The sequence below is a fragment of the Anopheles merus genome, chromosome 3R (genome assembly GCF_017562075.2).
Source record: "Anopheles merus strain MAF chromosome 3R, AmerM5.1, whole genome shotgun sequence".
Lineage (NCBI taxonomy): Eukaryota > Metazoa > Arthropoda > Insecta > Diptera > Culicidae > Anopheles > Anopheles merus.
The window spans coordinates 8,852,631-8,872,696 of record NC_054084.1 but is presented as its reverse complement, the minus strand read 5'-3'; the positions used below and the strand labels follow the sequence as shown (position 1 = coordinate 8,872,696).

Here is a 20,066-nt window from a genome sequence, read left to right as displayed (position 1 = left end):
CACAGAGTGAGGGACACCACACGCAACGCACACTCTTTTCGCTCGGTCACTCGGTTGTACTCGGGCCCGTGATGTCCGCGCACACCGAAAACGAACACCAAACACTACACCGCGACCACTTTCATCTTGAAGAGCGCGCGCGCGCGCGTTTGCACTTTCGAGCCCCTTTTCGCACAACCCTGCAATTAGCTCGCACGGGAAGGAACGACGACTTCAACGCTGCAGCAAGCGACGAAAGCTACCTTGCTCTCTCGCTTCCCCGTTTTCGCGACCGCGTGCACTTGCACGAATGAGGGCGTACCGCGAGATGATCACAATCTCACGCGAATTCAATCTTTCTGTTGCTGCTTCCCGCTTGGGCTTGGAACTTGGCTGCCTTTGTTATGTGACACTGCCTTTTCACTGCGGAACACACGGGAAGGGAAGTAACACTGCGAAGCGAACGAGGGACGGAGGAGATGATGATCAGTCTGTTGTGGCGATCTTAACTTTCGAAATCGAATCCCCAAATTGACCATCTCGCTTCGGGAACACAACTGGGCAGGTGGTGATCAGTCACGATCGAACTCTCCGTTTTACGCTCAATCTACTTTTCTCTGTCCCTCACATGTAATTGCTTGACGTGTCACTGAATTTTACGTGTCACAAGCACACTGTTTGCTTGCTCGTAATAAACGTCAAAACGGTCATTCAATTTTCTTCATGTTTCCACAGTTTTGCAAATGGTTCCTAATACATTCAAAACACACACACATATGCGCACAAACACTGCCAAACACTAACCAAAGTGGGAACAGGACCACCAAACGAAGGGAGAAACACACAACCACGGGTCCGACAAAACTGAACGGTTCACGCGGACGGTACAAACTGTACGTCCGAAGTGTACGACAGAAACGCAACAACTAAGCCCTCCACATCCGAAACCTGTGCCATCAAAACATGGGCACTCTCGCTCGCCTTTTTTCTCTCTCTCTCTCTCTCTCTCTCTCTCTCTCTCTCTCTCTCTCTCTCTCTCTCTCTCTCTCTCTCGCTCGCTCTTACGCTCTCATGCTGGTTCCGTTTCGATCATGCTCGAACATGAACGCGTGCGAACCACGCACACAGCCACAGAGCCGGAGAGCATAAAGATGGTTGGCAACTTCACAACCACAAGCCCGCCGTTGCAGCGACAACAGCCGCAGTCAGATCAACACGGGAGCGAAGAGAGCGATCATCATACTTCCAAAAGTTAAGCTTCTGAAGAGGGTGAACACACCACCAACCAAAGGCAGCAGCAGCTCAACTTCAGACGAACTCCCCGAAGTTCCCGAACTCCAGAGAAGAGAGCTCTTGGGAGGATCAAGAATCGAGACAAATCTCCTGACCCCTCCGCAGCTCGAAGAATCAACTCTTCCTCCTTCGCCGCAACGTCCCGCAGGCTGCAGGTCAGATTAAGGCCCTCCGTCTTGAACAAGTCTTGCTCGATCAAGTCTGATCGTGTGCAGCGTTCGTCTTCTTGGTGGGATATATGTAGCAAAAGGGGATGCTCTCTTTGTCCGCGTGTGAACGACCAGGCAATACACACAACAGGTCGATCGTACCGTTCCCGAAGAGGGTGGCAGTGTTTGGTGCGGCCTAAAGAGGTGCACCAAACACGGCACAGGGTGGCGCGTTCTACCCCTACTACCGCGGGGGATAGGAGGTTTCACCTTCGCACAAACCAAGTAGCTGTAGGCGCAGAAACGGGAGAAAGAGCGAGCGAATGACCGAACTTTACATACGAGTTGGTGAGCTTTGCTCTCGGCTTTTGGAGCAGGCAGCTGGTGTATGCGTGTCTCCGCGGTACTATCTATACCACTTCAAATGGTTTCTCTTCCCCAGCCCGCAGTGCGCACGGTTCCAGTGCTCCCGGGAGCGCATGCTACGAACACATGCAAACGACCCCCACTGGGAACAGGTCTTCTCGAGATGGGCGATGGAAAGCCGCATAAAGAAAAGGTGACGGGAGGCAGCAAGCGAGGACTTGCAGGAAGGGAAATAAAAACCATTCCCCCTATCTCTTTTTCGCATCCGTACCCGTTCGTTTGAGCGCACATTCGTACACAGGGCCACTACCCACCAAAAGGGGGTTTGGTACTTGAGGGAAAGATTACAATAAAAACATGATCTTTCATTGTTGTTACCGCTTACAAACGGAGAACTAAGCGCTTTGCGTAGTTAAGTGTGTGGTACACAAGCATGATTAAGTGATTGTCACAAAAAAAGTGATCATAAGATCAGACGAAAGAGGGAGTTGGGGATGGAAACTAGACACAGAAAGATAAATAGAAGAGCTGGCGGAACGTAGAGTTGAGGGTGGAACCTTCATGATCCATTTATCTTTTTTGTGTGTGTGTATCTTTTTTTTTAGCATGTTGGGGGATTGGACTCAGCTTCAGAAAGGGGTCACTGCACTCCACGCATTAAAGGTGTACAAAACGATCAATGAGTACTATTCCCACCGGAGATTTCGATTACGGTTTTTGTAAGGATTTAATCAGGGGGAATTAACTTACACACTACAACAGAGCTCCCAATGATTTCCATTCGACTTACCTGGAAAGAGATCAAGAACAAGGAAATACATTAATATTATTGAGGAACTCATATAGGAAACGATACTTCTAGAAAGATTATGAAATAAACCACTAAAATGATGCAATCCGATCCCATTTCTCAATGTTGAAAGGCACAAATAGCCGCGAAAAAAAGGGTTCCATCCTTTTTGCCATTTTCTTTGTGTCTGGAGCCAGCAAAACATTCCGTCTGCGAGACAGGCCATTGAACCGATCACAACAACACAAAACCCGCACTCGCTCGCTTGCAGATACATTTGGTTTTAGTTTATTTCCTTTCTTAACACGCTCTTCGCCATAAAAAAACGGAACCCAAATGTGCAAATATTATCAACCCCCGGTACAGCTCCAGAAGGTTCACCGTAAACACACATTCATCCCGATGATCCCGAAACGGTCGCAGTGATTGTTGTTATTAGTACGGGCATCGGTTGGTCCGTGTGAAATGATGACGTGCTGCATAATAAATAATCTTCACCCGTTTTATGCACTGGCTATGACATCTTTACCAAAAATGTTGCCTTTCTGCGAGCAGCGGTGCTGGGCAGGGTATTTTATTAGCACATAAAATTGGATGACATTAAGTCAGTGGAAGTTGTTCATATGTACGATAAGATTAATTTTAAATGAATAGGAGTATATGTGGCTTTAGTGGATGAGTCAAAATCAAACTTGAAGCCATTCTAAGCCATATTTTAACCTTTCACCATGTACAAAGTTCGTTCTTGCTTGTATGTTCTGATGAATTTGCCCACTACTGAGCGACCCAAACGCAGTATGAACACCTGGGCAGGAACTAAGCGCCAAGTTGCACCGCCCGGACCAACCAAAACCGCCAGCAAATCCCATTTCAGTGCCTAACAGCAACATGGAAAACAACCACCAACTGTACCAGCAGGAATTACTCAAACCTAATGACTTGTTGTCTCCTCCAAGGGTGGCTGCCAGCACATACTCCAGAAAGGTTTACAATTCTTTACTTTCAGCTTTCAAGCCTGGGCACCGCGAGAGCTCGCTGCAAAAACAAGCTAAGTAAATTGTTATGAGCTGCTAATTGGGAAGCCAACTGCAGCAAGCAAGCAGACCCGACCACTGAACCCCGCCGGGCGTGATCGCGATGATAAGCCACTTAACGAAAGGGTGGGGTAGGATCAGGAAGGAACTGGACGGTCAACGGTTGATGCAATAATGGTTGCGGCGGAACTGACACAACAACAAAGCATTTGCGGGGTAGATATGGTTTAGTTGCCAGCGCAGCAAACGGCGGAGTTTATAAAGAGATCGGACCCGACCCTGCGAGTGAGATAAGTGCGGCAACACAACCAATGTGTCATAGGTTTTGGTGGTGAAGGGTGGTGATCGTTCTTACGGGCTCACAAAACCTCACCAGCAGGCAGACTATGCCTACAGGAGGTATTTTAATAAAGGTATGGTATTAAGTTAATTAAAAAAGCGTACTCTCGGTATGATTTAATAGTTCGTTCTTACGAAAAGAAAGGTAATTGGAGCTGTGCTGGAACGAATAAGGCGTAGCTAATTATGTGCATGGGTAGCAATGTACTTTCTTTTAGCAGAAACATAAGTTATTACCTTCTCAGAATGTTTTTTTGCGATCAACAACGAATTCTTTTGTAAGTGCTACATTCACTTGTTTGTGTCGCTCGTAAAATCTTCATTGTTATAAGCATCTTTATTGCTGCTTATCGAGGCAAAGGCTACGACGTACCCAACCATAAGAAGTTCTGTATGCATACAATTTAAACATCAGCAAAACCTCGCTGCTTCTTTCTCCTGCTGAACTTCTTGCCCGGTGCACAGAGTTTGCAGCAAACCAACCACTTCACACACAAAATCCTGTTGCTGGCTGACGTCAATATTCAATACACCTTTGCGAACTGCGACAGTCTGGGTAGCCCTTTTGCCTTGGTTCTCTCTCTCTCTCTCTCTCTCTCTCTCTCTCTCTCTCTCTCTCTCTCTCTCTCTCTCTCTCTCTCTCTCTCTCTCTCTCTCTCTCTCTCTGTCCCCTACCCTACCATTCACCTCAAACCGGGTCGCACCAGAAGAACCGGACCGGGAACATCACGACCTCAGCATCTCGGTCGAACCGCTCGGAACTCTCGCAGCATATCTCGGAGAAAAGGAGTATTGGATGATCATTTGAATAATTTATTGAAATTGATTTCACAACACCTTGGGTTCGGGGGAGTTCGGTGCACTGGGTCCCACGCCTTATTGCTATGTGCGCAAAAATGGCACCGAAATGGTTTTGCAGTTTTGTGCCGGGTATCGTGCAAAAGTGCCGCAGGAAGGGAAAGACAAAAAGCATGGCAAACGGCACAATTTTCTCGTCCCAAAGGCTGGAAGGGGGCTTTGATCAAGAAATGGGTTAGTCCCAGGGTTCAGGTTACTCCAAACATTGAGCTAATCTTTATAGATGATGTTCAGAGAATGAGCTTATCGACTTTAGAGCAATTGTAGCAATTTGTTGAATAACTCCAACAATCCAGAACATATCGTCATTTTATTCCAGACACACGAAATCCAAGAAACTTTAAACAAATCGAATGATAAAAGTAGGGAAAAACTGGGAACGACAAGAGGAATAAATTATTTCGAATTCGTCTCTAATTACGCCTATTCACCGAGAACAAGGTCAACGCACCAAGCGAACGACATATGGCTCACACGTGCATTAGAAATAAACTTCATTTCGATTCGTCGGAAATGTCGGTTTCCCTGGTTCGTTGAAAACCAAACAAAAAACGAACGAAGGAAAAAGGTCTCACACGTAAAAGAACAATTTCCATACAGCTTTATTTCACCTCGGTTTCGTTTTGGGGGCAAACTCCCAAAAGCCCAAGGGACGAGACAGACAAAGACGCTTCATCCAGTCCCGAGCGAAGAGTATTCGCCCAACAAAAAGAACCATAAATGTCGATCTTCTTCGATGATGCTGATGATGATGCGCAAGAATGAACTTTCTTCCCCCGATTCGTCAACGCTCTTTTCCGCTCCATCATCTATCATTCTGCTGCTTCTCACTGTGCCGAACGAACTGATAATAATCTTACACCACCACAGTGCCCAGCACCAGAGCTCGAAAAGCTCGACCAATAAAACTTTGCGATGCGTCCGTACCACCGGTGAGTGTGGAATTATCCTCACCAAACAAATCAACTCACCCTCGAAAACGAAACGTGGAGCGAGGAGGTCTTCCGGATAAACGCGCCACCCCGCCAGCAGCTGGGCGCATTTGGCCTTTTGCGGAAGAGGGCAGCAGACAACTCATCAAATATCTGCCCCGATTATGCTCCGTCAGCGAGCTCGAATGGTTCGAGACGGAAAAGTACGCCAAAGCGCGTCACAGCATGCAGCCGGAGCAGGAGTCCTTCAGATTAAACCCTTGGGGAAAGGAACGAAATATGCGTACTGTCTCTCTACTGCTGCTGCCGTTGCTGCTCGTTTTCGTGCAAACCGCAGTGCAAGAGGAGAAAGAATAAAATATATTACCACCGTAAAACGTCTGTTTTCCGCCCCTCTTCCCTGGAGGAGGTATGTAAAAAATAAAGAGGAACAAAGTTAAGAGACCTCAACATTGACCCGTAGAACAATAAATTTAAACGCATGCATCAGCGACGAACCCATCGCCGTAGAAAACGTATACGGGGCGCGCACAACCACAAACGACAGCCGACGGTAGTAAAACTCATCGCATTTAAAATTTTCAATTCCATCACCCACTTCGGCCCCCATCCGGCAGCCGTGAGAGGGGGGCACCTGAACCATCGGCGCGTCCGAAATTCATCGCATTTATGGTCGCACCAGAAAGGTTTCTACCGTTTTTCTCGGAATGATTTTCATGTTTCAATTCCATAAAATACGACACGAAGCGGGAGGGCATCGTGCTGAACTTTGGTACAGCGATCAAGATATCTCCCGATCACGGGTAGAGACACAGCGCACACACAAAAAAAGGTCCAGATTGATTAATAAAAAGCAAAAGGAGAAACATCTGTTATTCTAATAGGGTTTGATTTAGAAGCGATATAAAACTGTGAATGAATGTTAATAATATGCAAATCGTTTACAAATTCATAGAAAATAAATGTAGTTTACAGAGATGGTAGATAAGTTGGCTTCGCAAGGTCTCTCACTTCGGCAACGCAAGCACAAAGCACGGCGCGTAAGCATTGAGCCCTCCTCCAATTACTTCGTCCACAGTACAATTTGCAAACAAATTAACCAAAAACACATAAACACAAGTCAGTGAAGGACATGCTTCATTTGTGCGCTGCATTTAGGGACCGGACGCGTGTCGCGCAAAGTTCGAACCAAATTAACTTCCCAAAAACTCGTTGCTTCCGCCGTCGTATGCGCAAAGCTTCAGAGGAAAAATACTAATTGAAACAACAGGTGCACCTTCTCAAAACTGAAAAAAACACACACACACACACAAACAACATTTCCGGTGGTAAACATTCATCCACGGTCACGGCAAAAGGAACTGGCGGCAGGCGGAAAGGTACCTTTTGCCCGTTCTTTCCCTTTCGCAAATCTCTGCAGCAACGCTGCTGCTCTGTTCTGCATATTTGTCTGACAAAAATAGACATCAACATCAACACATCGCACTGTCCATGATCATTAGACGCGCCGACGGCAGCGGCAGCAGCAGCAGCGTCGAACCTGCGCGCATGGAGGAATCGTTTGTTCGCAAAAGGCTAATGACGCTAATTAGAAACCATGTGGCAGGAGACAGTGTGTTTTTGGCACACGACCCCTTTCCGGTTTTTTTCCCCCGTTCGGTGCTGCTTTTGCATATGCGTCTGCTAAGCACGGTTCCTATCTTACAACGCTTGGAAGGTTTCATGGACGAGGTTAAACTCGTTACGGTTTTTATGGGAGAGAGAGGGAGAGAGAAAGAATGCAATCTACGATAATCGATCGTCCCTTGAAGCTCGAATCGTTTGGCTTCCGCAACTTGATGATCTTGGGGATGTAGTTTTTGTTGTTTGTAATTGTTATTATTTATTATTCTTTCTATCTGTTATAACATAACCCTCTGCACAATGATTAACCAGATCGAAACCAGCTCAGCTCGCGATGAATCACCGCGCATTGCGAAATGTTGAATGAAAGGCACAAACCGAGATAGAAAAGAAAGCAGCAAAAACAAACACTTTCGCCTTTCTCGGCATTGATGTAACGTGCACCTAATCAACAACGCACGCTGATGACTTCCTCTCACGACTCTGCAGCTGACCTGCTTAGCAGACACGGTACGGATTATTATGCCTGTTTTGCTGCCCTCGTCGTCCACTGCCGAAGTTCGAAAGGATATGGCTGATGCACACGATTAAGCTGCAAATTACTGTTCATCGTCGATAAACTACCTATACAGTGCAGTGAGGAGCGAATGATTGGGTGCTGCAGTACTCGCACAGCTCAAACTACTTCCCACTGCCACAAGCGGGGCACGTGTGCGCCCCGTGCGGATCGTGAGTCATTAAGAGGTGCGAACAGAAAGAAAAGAGCACACACAAATGATATTACAAACTCTGGCTGTAGATCAAACTGTGCGAGCTGTACTCGTGCCGAGTGGGAAAGGAGAGACAGAAAGGCTTCAGACTCATCACGAACCAGCCGGAAAATGTGGCATGACGCAGTGGAACATCAGAAAAAAAACAGGTACGAGGAAGAGGAAGTTGCGTCTGGGGCCGTTTTGTTTCAGCCCTCGGCGGCACATTGCATGATGGTGAACAATTTTAAAAAATGTGTGCCATTTTTAGATCCGCACACAGTCCGACTCATCGTTCGTTGATGACGGGGGGTGAGAACACTCTCGCGCACAAGGTTTTGCGGGGCACCGGTTGCATTGTTTTGCCCCGGTACATTATCAATGCAAATGGCGAAGATACGTTAAGTGGTTTATCAGATCGCACGGAATGGTTCTTGATTAGTGAAATGAATATTTCATTCACTGGCTAATGAAAGCAAATGGAATTGTAGCTTCCACAATTATCTTGTTACAGTTTTTCAACTCCATTTGAGCCGTCCGTGTGTTGAGGAATTCTCCCGCTGTGGGCTCTGGGCCCAACGCCACACCCTTATTATCCGCATTCCAGCACTGCATCGTAAAGAAGGACTTTTTTTGTTTGAAAAAGGCACCACCGATTACCATGCAGAATTGAGTTATTCTTCACATTTTCCTCAACACAAAGCCCATCAGCGCAAACAAGCACTCTCCTAAAGCGAAAAAGTAACGAAACGAAATTAGTAATTGATAACACATATGGCTTACAAACCCTGGTCCCAGGATCGCCCTAACCATTTAAAAGAAATTGTTATTTGGGTAACACATTTGTCACGGATCCTCCCCGGGATCTCATTGCAGGTTTGGTGGCATTTCATTAACGAAAAATTAGTTCCGCCTTGGGCGCACAAAACCTACCCACAGTCATTGTACGCCCGAGAGCGGATGGAAAGGAATGCTACAAAGGAATGCATTCTCAGTTGCATTCTATTCCTCAGAGACAACACTGCCTTGTGTGTGTGTGTGTGCCTGTAGCAAAGGCCATTAAAATAAGCTTTCCTTTCACAGCCGAACAAAGCAGCAAAACGGAGGCTGAAAGGATTTCCTACCTGCCCGGGATAAGCGGTTGCAATTGCCGTACGCTGTCCTGAAGCCAGTGCGGCGCAAAAGCTGCCTGTCAGCACAGGCTGCCACCTCCAACCTGCTCACCTGCTGCCCCGTTGACCGATATCCTTCCAGCAGGAAAGTTTTGCCCCGTCAAGAAAGGTGCAGATAAGAAGTCCCGAGTCTAATCCACACCACCCAAACACCGAGAAGCGCCAATGCGGTAAGAAGGCCTACAGCGGATGCCTCCTACTTGAGCACGGTTGCAGCCCGAGAACATCCGGTTAAGTTGCAGTCGTTGCCGAGCAGGGAGCAGGGACACTTTCCTTCCTACTCTAACACACATACAACCATAGCAAGAACCGTTGTGCCACACATAAATTAATCCCTCTCCAGGATGACTGGAAGGCACTAGTAGAGGTATACACAAACACACACACACACTTGGTCTATGGCATACGAAAGGCAAAAAAGGTTTCACAAATAGAAAAGGCAAACAGCTTCTGAAGGCACAAATAAAAAAAAGGGCAACTACGCTTTGAAAGCGGGACAAAACGGGCAATGAAGGGCAGGTAAATGCTGTCATCATAACGCCACCGCCACCAACAAACAAACTGCACACACAAGCACACACAGAGTGTAATAAGGAATTAACCTGTCTTCTTAAAGGTTCCCTTTCCTGCTAACCTTCAAACCATAGCGTTCCATTTTCATATTGGACTGCCCATAAAGCGAGCTTATATCGTACGGGAATGCTTATCTCACTGCAATGACCTTGGGGACAGGTTACACAGGAGGATAGGGATAGCTTGTGGCTTAAAAAAACTAATCTCAGGCAAGCACTTAACAGGTGCTAAAGCAATAGAAACGTCAATTGGATGCAATGCTAGGTGAAAAGAGTAAGAGCTTTAGCGTCCTTAGACTTTCAATTTGTGTACAAAGAACATAAAACGATTCTAGGGGACCTTACCGAGCAAAAAAAAAAGGGCAAGTCATTTGTAGTAATAAAAGACTGTAGGACAGCTTCACTTGCTGCCCTGAAATATTTCCAAGATTCAATAATAAAAAATAATAAATGGCATAGAAACAAGTGTCCACATCTTCTTCTAGTTTCTTTTCTTTTTAGCTGTTGCAAGGTACATCATCTTGAGGTCGCTTTACGAAGTCTAATCGGATCACCACTGACTTCTATACGCTGAAAGAAACCCGTCCCAGTCCCAGACTGGAACCAGTTGGATCCTTTGCCTGGAGCTTACTTACTTGGATTATTGTTGTACTCGGGCCATATCGTTGCCAGCTGACAGCCAAGCGCACGGCGATTCAAACTTCTGCAGCAGGACCACTTCCGGCCCAACCAAAGGCCCAGATGGTAGCTGAACGATTTCGGACTATACTCTTCGCAGACTGTTTGGAGAGAGGAAAGAAAAACATAACATGAAATCGTAACGTCAAACCACTTGACAAGGATGCTCCCGGCCCTCTCCCTCCCTTCCTACCTTTCCGAATCGAGGAGATCCACTCGGTACGTTCCTTCTCGCTGTCCGCCACTAGATACAGAGTGTACTGGGGCAGTGTCGTACCCGGGTAGATGCCGTCACTTTCGCAGTATCCTACTTGAAACGGATAGCCCTGGATGGTGGGAGAAAAAAAGAAACGACGATAGTAAAGAGATGGATGTGCGCTGGTGGTGTGCAGTGTCCCGCCGCCTGAGAACTTACATCCGGTGCCGCTGCATCACCGCCCTCGCCGTGCAGAAGCGCTGGTTCGACGAGCCGCACTCCCTTCACACTGATCCTGCCGCGCTCGCGTCGTTTCTGTGGATGTGGACGCCGGCGGAGCAGAAACCGGGGGAAAAAATAGGACAGAATGGTTTGGTTGAGCAACACAATTAGTAAAAGTTTTTGGTGTAAAAGTTTTGAGCTTTCCTCCACTTCATAATGACGTGCAGCCCATTCCCGTTCCACCCACAGAGACCACAGAAAATGTGTGCAGCATGGTGATATGAAGCGAGCGATACAGACAGACAGAGAGAGAGATTAGCAAAAGTGTTATTTAAAGTGTAAGTGTGAGACGTGCTGGGTTGAGTTTTATTTTATAAGTTGACGTGAGAAGCAGAAAAGTGCAGCATTTGAGGGAAATGATGAAAGTGATGCAAATGCTTGTGGTTCCCCTCTCATAAGTTGCTGATCGGTGCGAAGCAGAACGAGAAGCACGACGATAGAAAACAAACAGCAAAAGCGACCGAATCAAAACAGAGGAAGGCGAAAGTGTAAATAGAGTGTGCTTTTTCAAGTGATGTAAAGAAGAAACAGTTTAAGAACATTTGAACAGGGGAAATAATCATAGAGAAGACACTTACACTTAGTGCAACGAAGGATAATGAGGATGGAAGAAATAGAACAAACAATTTTAGTAGTAAAAACACATGCAGAAGCTCTTTGATTAGATTAGAATAAGTTCATGCAAATTTAAAGCACAAGCAAGGTGAATAAAGGAAGCTACAAATCTAATAAGAATAAGCTGATTTCAAACTACTTTTCCAAAGAAAATCTTGCTTCTGGGAAATATATTACCATATCCTTCCCAAAACACGGACACATCCTGAAATCGCAATGGCGTATTGACGGAGGGGAAATATAGAACCTCCCCCGTGTGCCGGAAATATCACTTTTCTGCAGCGTGCTCGAGCACAACCGATGCCTTATTTCCTGTGGTTCTTCCCAATGTACCCCACCCCAAATGCATGTTGCACTGAGTGATGACGTCCCGTGTGCATTCCCTTTGCGGTCCCATAAGGAGGTGAAGCTTACAGGATGATGGCCGAGGGAGGTGAAAAGCTTCATCATATTTGTAACAAACGATGTACGTCACGTTCCTGCCCTGGTGGCTGTTGCTACTGCTGCTACTCCCATCATCAGCAGCCCGTGTGTTTCGGGTGGAACGAATAAGGTAATATTTTAAACCGCAGCCGCAACACACTATCCGTTCCGGGCAATCTATCTAAATTATTCACCGTGCATAAGGATTAGCGCGCGGGCCCGTACGATGACCTTTTGCCAACGCGTTCATCACATTCCAAAATGTGGTGACCGGGATATTATGGGATGTTTCTGGGAGCTTTACGGCCTGCTGTGCCGCCCTGTCCTGTCTGTTGCATCTTTCCCAGCGTCGGGTCATCAAAAGGCGTATTAATTATGCTGGAAGTACTTCGGCGGTGACCTTTGGAGCTCGAGCGAGCAATATTGGAGCTCCTAGTTATCCCAAAAACCTCAATTTGTCACTCAAAAAGGGGTTTGTGAAGGGGGAGAGAGCTTCTTGTTTGTGCCTGTGTATCCCTTTTGGCCTGTGTACAAGGAAGCTCATAACACATATTCACAAAAATGCTCAATTTCATCACAATCAACCCCTAGAATGCGACAAATACTCGTCATCGTTTCTATTACACCACGAGAAAGATGCATCATTTTACAAAACATAGCGTCCTGTAAAGAAGTCTTCAAGAACTACAAAACATCCCAAATGAAAAGTAAACCTCGTCGTAACAATAGCGTTCTAAATTCAAACTCCAAACAAGAGGGCCCAAGGGTTGACCTCTTCTGCAGGAGCTGCATCACCGTACAAGGGCACACACAATGGACAAGGGGATGTGTCTTGAGAAATGGGACAGACACAAATAAAACGCCGAGGATCGATCGGGACATACTTCGTAGGCTGGTTTTAGTGTTCTCACTTCGCCCATTGAAAGATTAAATTGAAACCGTCCGCGTTTCCTCGCGCTCCTCTGCTAACCCTTTTTCTACAGCAACCGGGGGCCGGTCTCTCTATCAACTTCTATTACATTGTCAAACACACATCCCCCCAAGATTTGTAGCGTTCTATAAATCATCATCCTGCTGCTGCAGTAGTCTTCGTTTACGTCCAACATCCCGGGTCGACCAAACAACGACCCTACTCTACCTCCTACAAAACGCAGTGTCGTGTTACGGACGTACCAATCCCATCGATGTCCAAAAGCTTTCAAGGGTTCCGGCATGGAGGGAGGTGATCGCTTGAGTTTGCTTTCAAAAGACTTGCAGCATTCGACTTGCGCTACCGGCCCGCGAACTTCACCCCGCGACTAGAAGAGACAGTGCGAGAGAGAGAGAGAGAGAGAGAGAGAGAGAGAGAGAGTGTATTGTCAAGGGAAAACTAGGTCCTCACCGAGATGAAGCCATTCAGGAGTCTCGGAGGAAGTTTCTATGTCCAAAAGGAGGGTGAGAAAGAACTTCTGAAGGCTGAATAATGCTGCTGCAACGGCAGCGTCTACTCCCGCCGCTTGTCTACTCCCAGCTGATAGCTGATTTATGTCCGTTCGGTACCATCGGGTCCGGACGAAAGTGGGCCGACAACGGCTACTTTCGATTTCCGATCAAAACTCGACAGTACACTGTCTCACTCGATTTGTTGAGGTTTTTTTTTGTGTGTTTATTGGGGCAGCACAGCATTCAATTAATGCGGCACAGCATCAAACAGGCAGCAGAATGGGTTTGGTAGGAGCTAACTTTCCCTACCGTGTGCGCAAGAAGACGTGTGTACAGTGTACCGGATGCACAATGAGTTCCACTTTCAACTGCAGAAACTGTGATCAACGCACTGCAAGTAACTTGATCAACTCTATACGAAATGACCCAAAAGGAAGTTAGCTGTTTAAAGCAATAGTTTAAAACGTTTAAACACAAATACCCATAATCCCTAAACTATCGATGCTAATGCAGTTTTAAATAACATCTACGGCACATATTGCCCCTTCACACGACACCGTATCTGGGTCGGTGGTCGTCGTTGCTACTCAAAAACACGTCCAAGGTTCTCCGGGTTTTCGGTCGAAACCCCGAGTTCCCCTTGGCTAGCTGCCAAAAAATTCATGAACATTCAGCGAGAGAGAAAGAGAGAGAGAGAGAGAGAGAGACGGAGGAAAAAAAACGAATAGATCTAGTATCTCCCGGCAATATTGGGGTTGGGCAAGTGCAAGCTGCAAACTAAATTATTTGCCTCCCTTTAGGCGGTAGTACGCTTACGAAGCGATCAAAAAAATGTGCCCAGAAGAAGCAAATACAATCCGGAAGCTAAAATATAAATTCAACCGATAAAATAGCATTTAAAGCAGAGATGCTCAGCGAGATGAATTCTCTTTAAGCTGTACAATGATGAATTTAATTCTAGCGAAATTATGCAATAATTGAACAGAAAAATATTTATAAAAAACAAACACAAAGTACATACAAAGCTGTTTTAAATTATTGAACACTGATTTTAAATTTCGCAAACAAATGTTCTTTAGCTTTAATTTAATTAACACGTGACACGTTTTTTTGACGCTCCACGAAGCACCTAACCTACCTCTTCAAAATCCCACGTCTAATCAAGTGCCACCGGAGCACGCCAGGCACGCTCCGTCAACAGTATCCGCCCGTCCCTGTCTTAATCCAAAACTCCTGCGTGTTCTTCCAATCAGGGCGGAGAGGGTTCGTCAAACACGCTTCAAACGCTCAGTGTGTCTAGCCGGTCAAAGACAAACACAAACACGCACACACATACACATACACACGCACTACACTGCCATAATCGGATAGCCGGGGACAGGGGTTGTGTTTGGGCAGGGCTGTCAAAAGGGATTTTTGTATGTCCAGCCAAACAGACACAGCCACACCAACAATACTACTCGCGATGGTCAACACACGCACACGCAAACGATGATTTTTTGCGTTGCGTTCCGAGGGGATGAAACACACGAACGCATGCACGCACGCACGACCACACAAAGGCTAAGCCCCGTCAATCCTGTCAAGCCTTCCGTGGCGTTAGATTCTTTCTTTTTTTTCTCGCGATAAACCGCTTTAGCAAAGACAAGCACGTAGAGGGACGAGAATGCACTGCGTGATGCAAATTTTGCAAAAAACCCACTGCTTCTTCACTTTTATACTTGCGAGTAGCTCATTCATTAAGCATGAGGGGCGAGACGACCATATAACACACCCTTTCCGAATGCTTCCTTCGCAAACATCTGGATTCAATGGGGGGGAAATATGGGAAGCAAAACAGGCTTTTCCACTCCACAAGATACACTTCTTTTAAGAAGAAATTTTCTCTTCCGCTACAGACACAACACACCCACGACGTTTGCCTTTTTCACGGCACACAATTTGCACGCTACCAGACCACCACCTTCACCGGAAAAGCGCACCCCGAAAAGGGCAATTTGCAACCTACGCACTTGCCGCAAATTTGTCGCAACCGTTTTTCCTCGAAGCTCGGCCACAAATTAACGCAACTCTCGATAATGCGTGCACATTAACCTTTCAGATTGTAGCAAATTTTATCAATCGGCTGCGGTACTGCGGTATGTCTGTGTCTACTAGCGCGACGGACCGAACGCGTGTCCTATTCCTTCCCGTGTCAAGCGCAAAAACAGGATTGGGCGGCTCCTTGCTGCGAGCCTGTGCGGTACACGAACATTTTCCGCTGACAAACACACACCACACCAACACCACTGTTCGAACGGACGCAAAAAGGTTTTTCCTCCATGCTGCCCGCGCCACCCTTAAAAAGGAAAATCGGTGCGGAGGCGCGACCGTTACCAATACACTGGCGCTGTACGCTTACGCTGTACTGCAGCACAGCAGCCAGCTGATATGGCACCAATACAAGCGCACGGGCGATAATAGGAGGAGTGTCCCGAAAGACGGATGTGAGCGTGTATGTGTGATGGGTGAGTTTTCCGACCCCGATTGAAAACCCTTAAGGGGTACGGGCCACACAGGGAAAGGAACATTTCGACACGTTCTATCGGAGGGTTTGAGCCTTGCGCCATGCAACAAGGGTTAGCAGAGATAAGTGAAGGTGTGGAAAAGGGGTTGTTTCCATGAAGCATTGAAAAGCAAATAAATTAATTAAAACATTAAAACCACAGTTTTTTAACGAGAGTTACTCTGAGTTTGTTCAATAGGAATTAATTTCAACAATCAAAACAAGAAGCTCTTTGGCTTAAAGGAAAATTTTCCAAATACATTGCCGAAAGGTAAAACAAAACCCAGTAGGGGAAATGATGCTTCCGTTTAGGCTATACCTTTTTGGCCGAAGGGTGTGGTGTGAATCCTAGCGAACCGGCGGCACCATTAATCCCTTACATCAACAATGACGCGCGCTCGCTTGTTCAATCCAGTGGTGCCGCATCCTTAATCAAATTCAGTCACCCTTCGTCGGCGTGGTAGTAGTGGTACTGCCAGTGGCACTCACACATCACATACAAACACACACACATAGACAGTGTGCAGCCCATTTGAAGGTGTAGATAAAGCATACAACATCCCACTGCCACTGCCTATCGTCACCCATATATGGATTGGTACGTGAGTATCCTCTATTGGTAGCGAAAGGATGCGCAATAGTTTAGGTTCGCGTTAGCCGCACGAAATAGGACAAGTGGAAAATCATTGATATAGCTTTCGGAGAGTTTTCCGTTGTTGTGTTTGTAGTTATTTTCTATTACTTTCCAATTGATTCAAGAAAACAAATGAAAAATGATCCTTTTCGCTGTTTTATTTATTTCTTTATTAAATAAAAACTGCTTCTTTTATGAAGTTATTAAACATTAATTTGTAGTCATATTGATACCCATGAGTTTATGAGTTTTGTAACTTTAAAGTGTTGCTATTCTGCAACACCCCCAAGCCCGAACGATCCGTAAAGCAATGCAAAGAATTCCCTTCTTCCTGATGGTGCACTTCCCTGTCCCACTTTCTTCCAAACACCCACCCCCACCCGGCTGATGGGGTGCACAGGGGGATGGGAACACTTCCTTCGCACCTTCACACACTGCAGCACACGGGGTGTGCTGTTGTGTGTGTGTCTTTTATGCTACGCGTTCCCACTGCGCCCTTTTAGCTTGCGCGTCCTCTCGCGCCGTATTGTTTTGTTAGTTTCGTTATGTACGCCACAAACACGGGGGGCGGGGTAGAAGCAGCGAGAGATGGAAACAAGTATGCGACACCTCCCACCATCGCCCTGCCGGCGTCGGCATAAAGACTGTCGACCTCATTTCATTTCGCCTGGTGGACCTGGTGGCTGGTGGAGATAGCTTCCTGGTTGTGCGAACCTGGCCGCGCACCAACCGGCCAAAAAGGGACGACCACTTATCGCATAAATTGCGCAGCCGAGTGTGCCAGCCGCTATTACTGCGGGGGGCTGATGCCGAGGGCGCTTGGGTTTGACGGACTAGCGCCCTGTCACTGTCCCTCCCCCTCCCCCCCCCACCTTCCGATGGGTCGTGGAAATAATGAACAGCGGCACAACAACATTGTGGCGAAGGCACACATTTAACACCCCTTGCCGCCTTGCCGAATGCGCACAGAAAAATTGCGCGCACGCGGTAGGTCAGAAAACGAACGCATTAGTGCGAAAGAATAGATGTTTTCTGTGCGAGTGTTTGAGAACCAAAGTCCGCCTGAGGGCTGACGATGAGAAAGGTGGGAAGATTTTTTTTTTGTTATTCAGGGGGAACGGTCCAAAAAGCCGAAATGCTTAATGGGAAGATTTTGTTATGAAGAGGAAGTACCAGTTGAATAAAATATGAAAGAGGTGAGAAAATAAAATAAAATAAGTTTACATTGTAATAGCCATAAAATTACAAAATAATATAATTACTAAACGCAACAAATAAGCTCACAATACCATGCAATTATTCTACGAACGTATAAAAACGATCATGAAGTCACCAGAAGACATTCTCAGTACCGTCAATCGCATTAACTTTGGAATTAAAAAATGATGTTTTTCTGTTGTTTCTGTTTTTTTATACTTTCCATGAGCATTCTTCAAAAGTTCATGTTTTAATATTTAGTTGCAAAAATAAATCAACGACCTTGCGAGCTGCCGTACACTAGTTATCCGAAATTTGGGTCATGGACCCCCATTCCGCCAGGGCCATGGATGAAGATATGCGTGCAGGCATGATTTTAACATCTATCTCAATTTTTATCAGTTACTCCTCGGGTTTTGCGACAAAATTGTAGGAGTAGAGCTTTTGCATCATGCTGATCTAGAAAATTTCGATAGAACGCAGCTGAGGGATGTTGGAACGGTTCGGGTACTAGGGTATCATATCTAAATACAGCAGAAATTCGCTTGAAATGATCGAAATGATTACTGGCGTTGCTTGAAGCCAATGGACGCGAATTCTGCTTCCTGATATGTTTGTTCATATTCCCCAGGAACTGTTTAACTGTTTAGCCAGTTGCAGTGAATTCCTAGCCCAGCTAACTCAGCAATGTAGCGACATGTCTCTCGGTCTTCATTTTCAGCTCAAATCGCTCGGTGTCGTCACCCATTTAGAACTAGCCCTTCTTCCGATGCTCTGATTGTTGTCTAACAGTTCCAAGATGTTTAAGATGTCGGAACAGACTTATATGACGTCCACAAACTGCCGCACGGTGTCCATTTTAGACACTACCATTTCGGCCATCACGGTAAGAGTTCGTCTGAAAGAGGTCTCAAATTTTGTCTACTGACTCATGGGATACTATTACTATTAATCCATGAAAAATAGACCATTTTTACATATTTTTTTTAATGCAAACGTTAGTACCGAAACTGCAATTTAAATTACAACATGTCCATTAAACATACCCATTACTGATTGGGAAGAGTAAAGCAAACATTGTAAGTGTTTCTATCCCAACATTCAACAAATTTTGCCAAGCTTTAACATGTGATAATGACTGACTCCTTAACTTTATTGGACGACGAAATCTTTTTAATATTATTAACTCCAATTTTCTTAAACTGCATTTAAGTTCCCATAAATCAATGTTTTTTTTGTGACATCATCTGGAACGATTTATAATACATCAAAGCGAACACAATCAATGCGGTTCTTTCAAAAAATGAAAAAAAAACCCAATACAATGCATCATAAATCATTGACCATTTCTCGCTAAAACAACCCTAAAATACTAATTAAATCAAGTTTCGAGAAAATCGCATCAACAAACGCCACATCTTCTTACAGCAAGGCATGTCGTCGGTCGCGGTACCATAAATATTACTAAAATGACATCTCGCTTCCCTATTGTTCCCGACGAAACAATTAAACTCGAGTATGTTAATTAAATTTGCATCGCGTCGTCCACCATCACCCAAACCATTCAAATGAGCTGGCTTGGCTCGTGTGACAATAAACATGTCCACCACATGGCGGGGACCATCATCATCGCACAACACAAAACGCGCAGATGAATCATGGCGGAAGATTCGTAGAAAACTCTCGCCCAACTTCAGCGATGCATTCCCGATGTCTCTCTAACACGTACCCTCCGGCCACGCCGATCATCACACGCCCGCGTAGCGAAACGATCGTAAAAGTCGATCGATGCCGCGGCTTCTTGCTCGCTCGATTCGTGGGAATTTGAACTCGGGATCGAAGCGAAAAGATGACCGATGCTAATGTATCACACCCTAAACGAGACACACGCGCGAGATACTGTTTGAGGAGTGTGTGCTTGATGTCCTTTTGTCCATCCAGTTCAGTTTGCACCGCCAAAAGACAAATGCTTGCAATATATATGTAAAAAAAACATCTAAATTCTTCAATGCAGAAACAATAACAACACAAAAAAGCACGCTTCTTTCTCATTAACTTCTACCTATCGTTCGCCAGAATTATAGAATACAAACTCCCATTTCGTTGGGCGGCAAAAGACAAACGCACGGACAAAGCGAACCGAACAAACCGAACCAAGGCAAAGCGGCATCCGCTAAAATATAATCATCGCTGACACGTTAGATTTGGACCACCGGCG

General features: G+C 45.9%; 1 protein-coding gene across 8 annotated transcripts in view; it reads right to left on the bottom strand.

Annotated features, from left to right (window-relative positions):
• Positions 1-20,066, bottom strand: part of LOC121597251 (tyrosine-protein kinase Btk29A) — a 72,404-nt gene that overhangs the window by 46,229 nt on the left and 6,109 nt on the right. For 6 of the 8 annotated variants that reach the window (XM_041922876.1, XM_041922875.1, XM_041922880.1 and 3 more), the window contains exons 3-5: positions 10,950-11,045; positions 10,728-10,860; positions 10,492-10,635 (exon numbers count right to left, since the gene is read on the bottom strand). In XM_041922876.1, the coding sequence (XP_041778810.1) occupies positions 10,492-10,635; positions 10,728-10,860; positions 10,950-11,045 (373 nt within the window). Of the gene's footprint in view, positions 1-783; positions 921-10,491; positions 10,636-10,727; positions 10,861-10,949; positions 11,046-11,804; positions 13,351-20,066 lie in introns of those variants that run through there. The other 2 variants (XM_041922874.1, XM_041922881.1) reach the window with 2 other exon arrangements.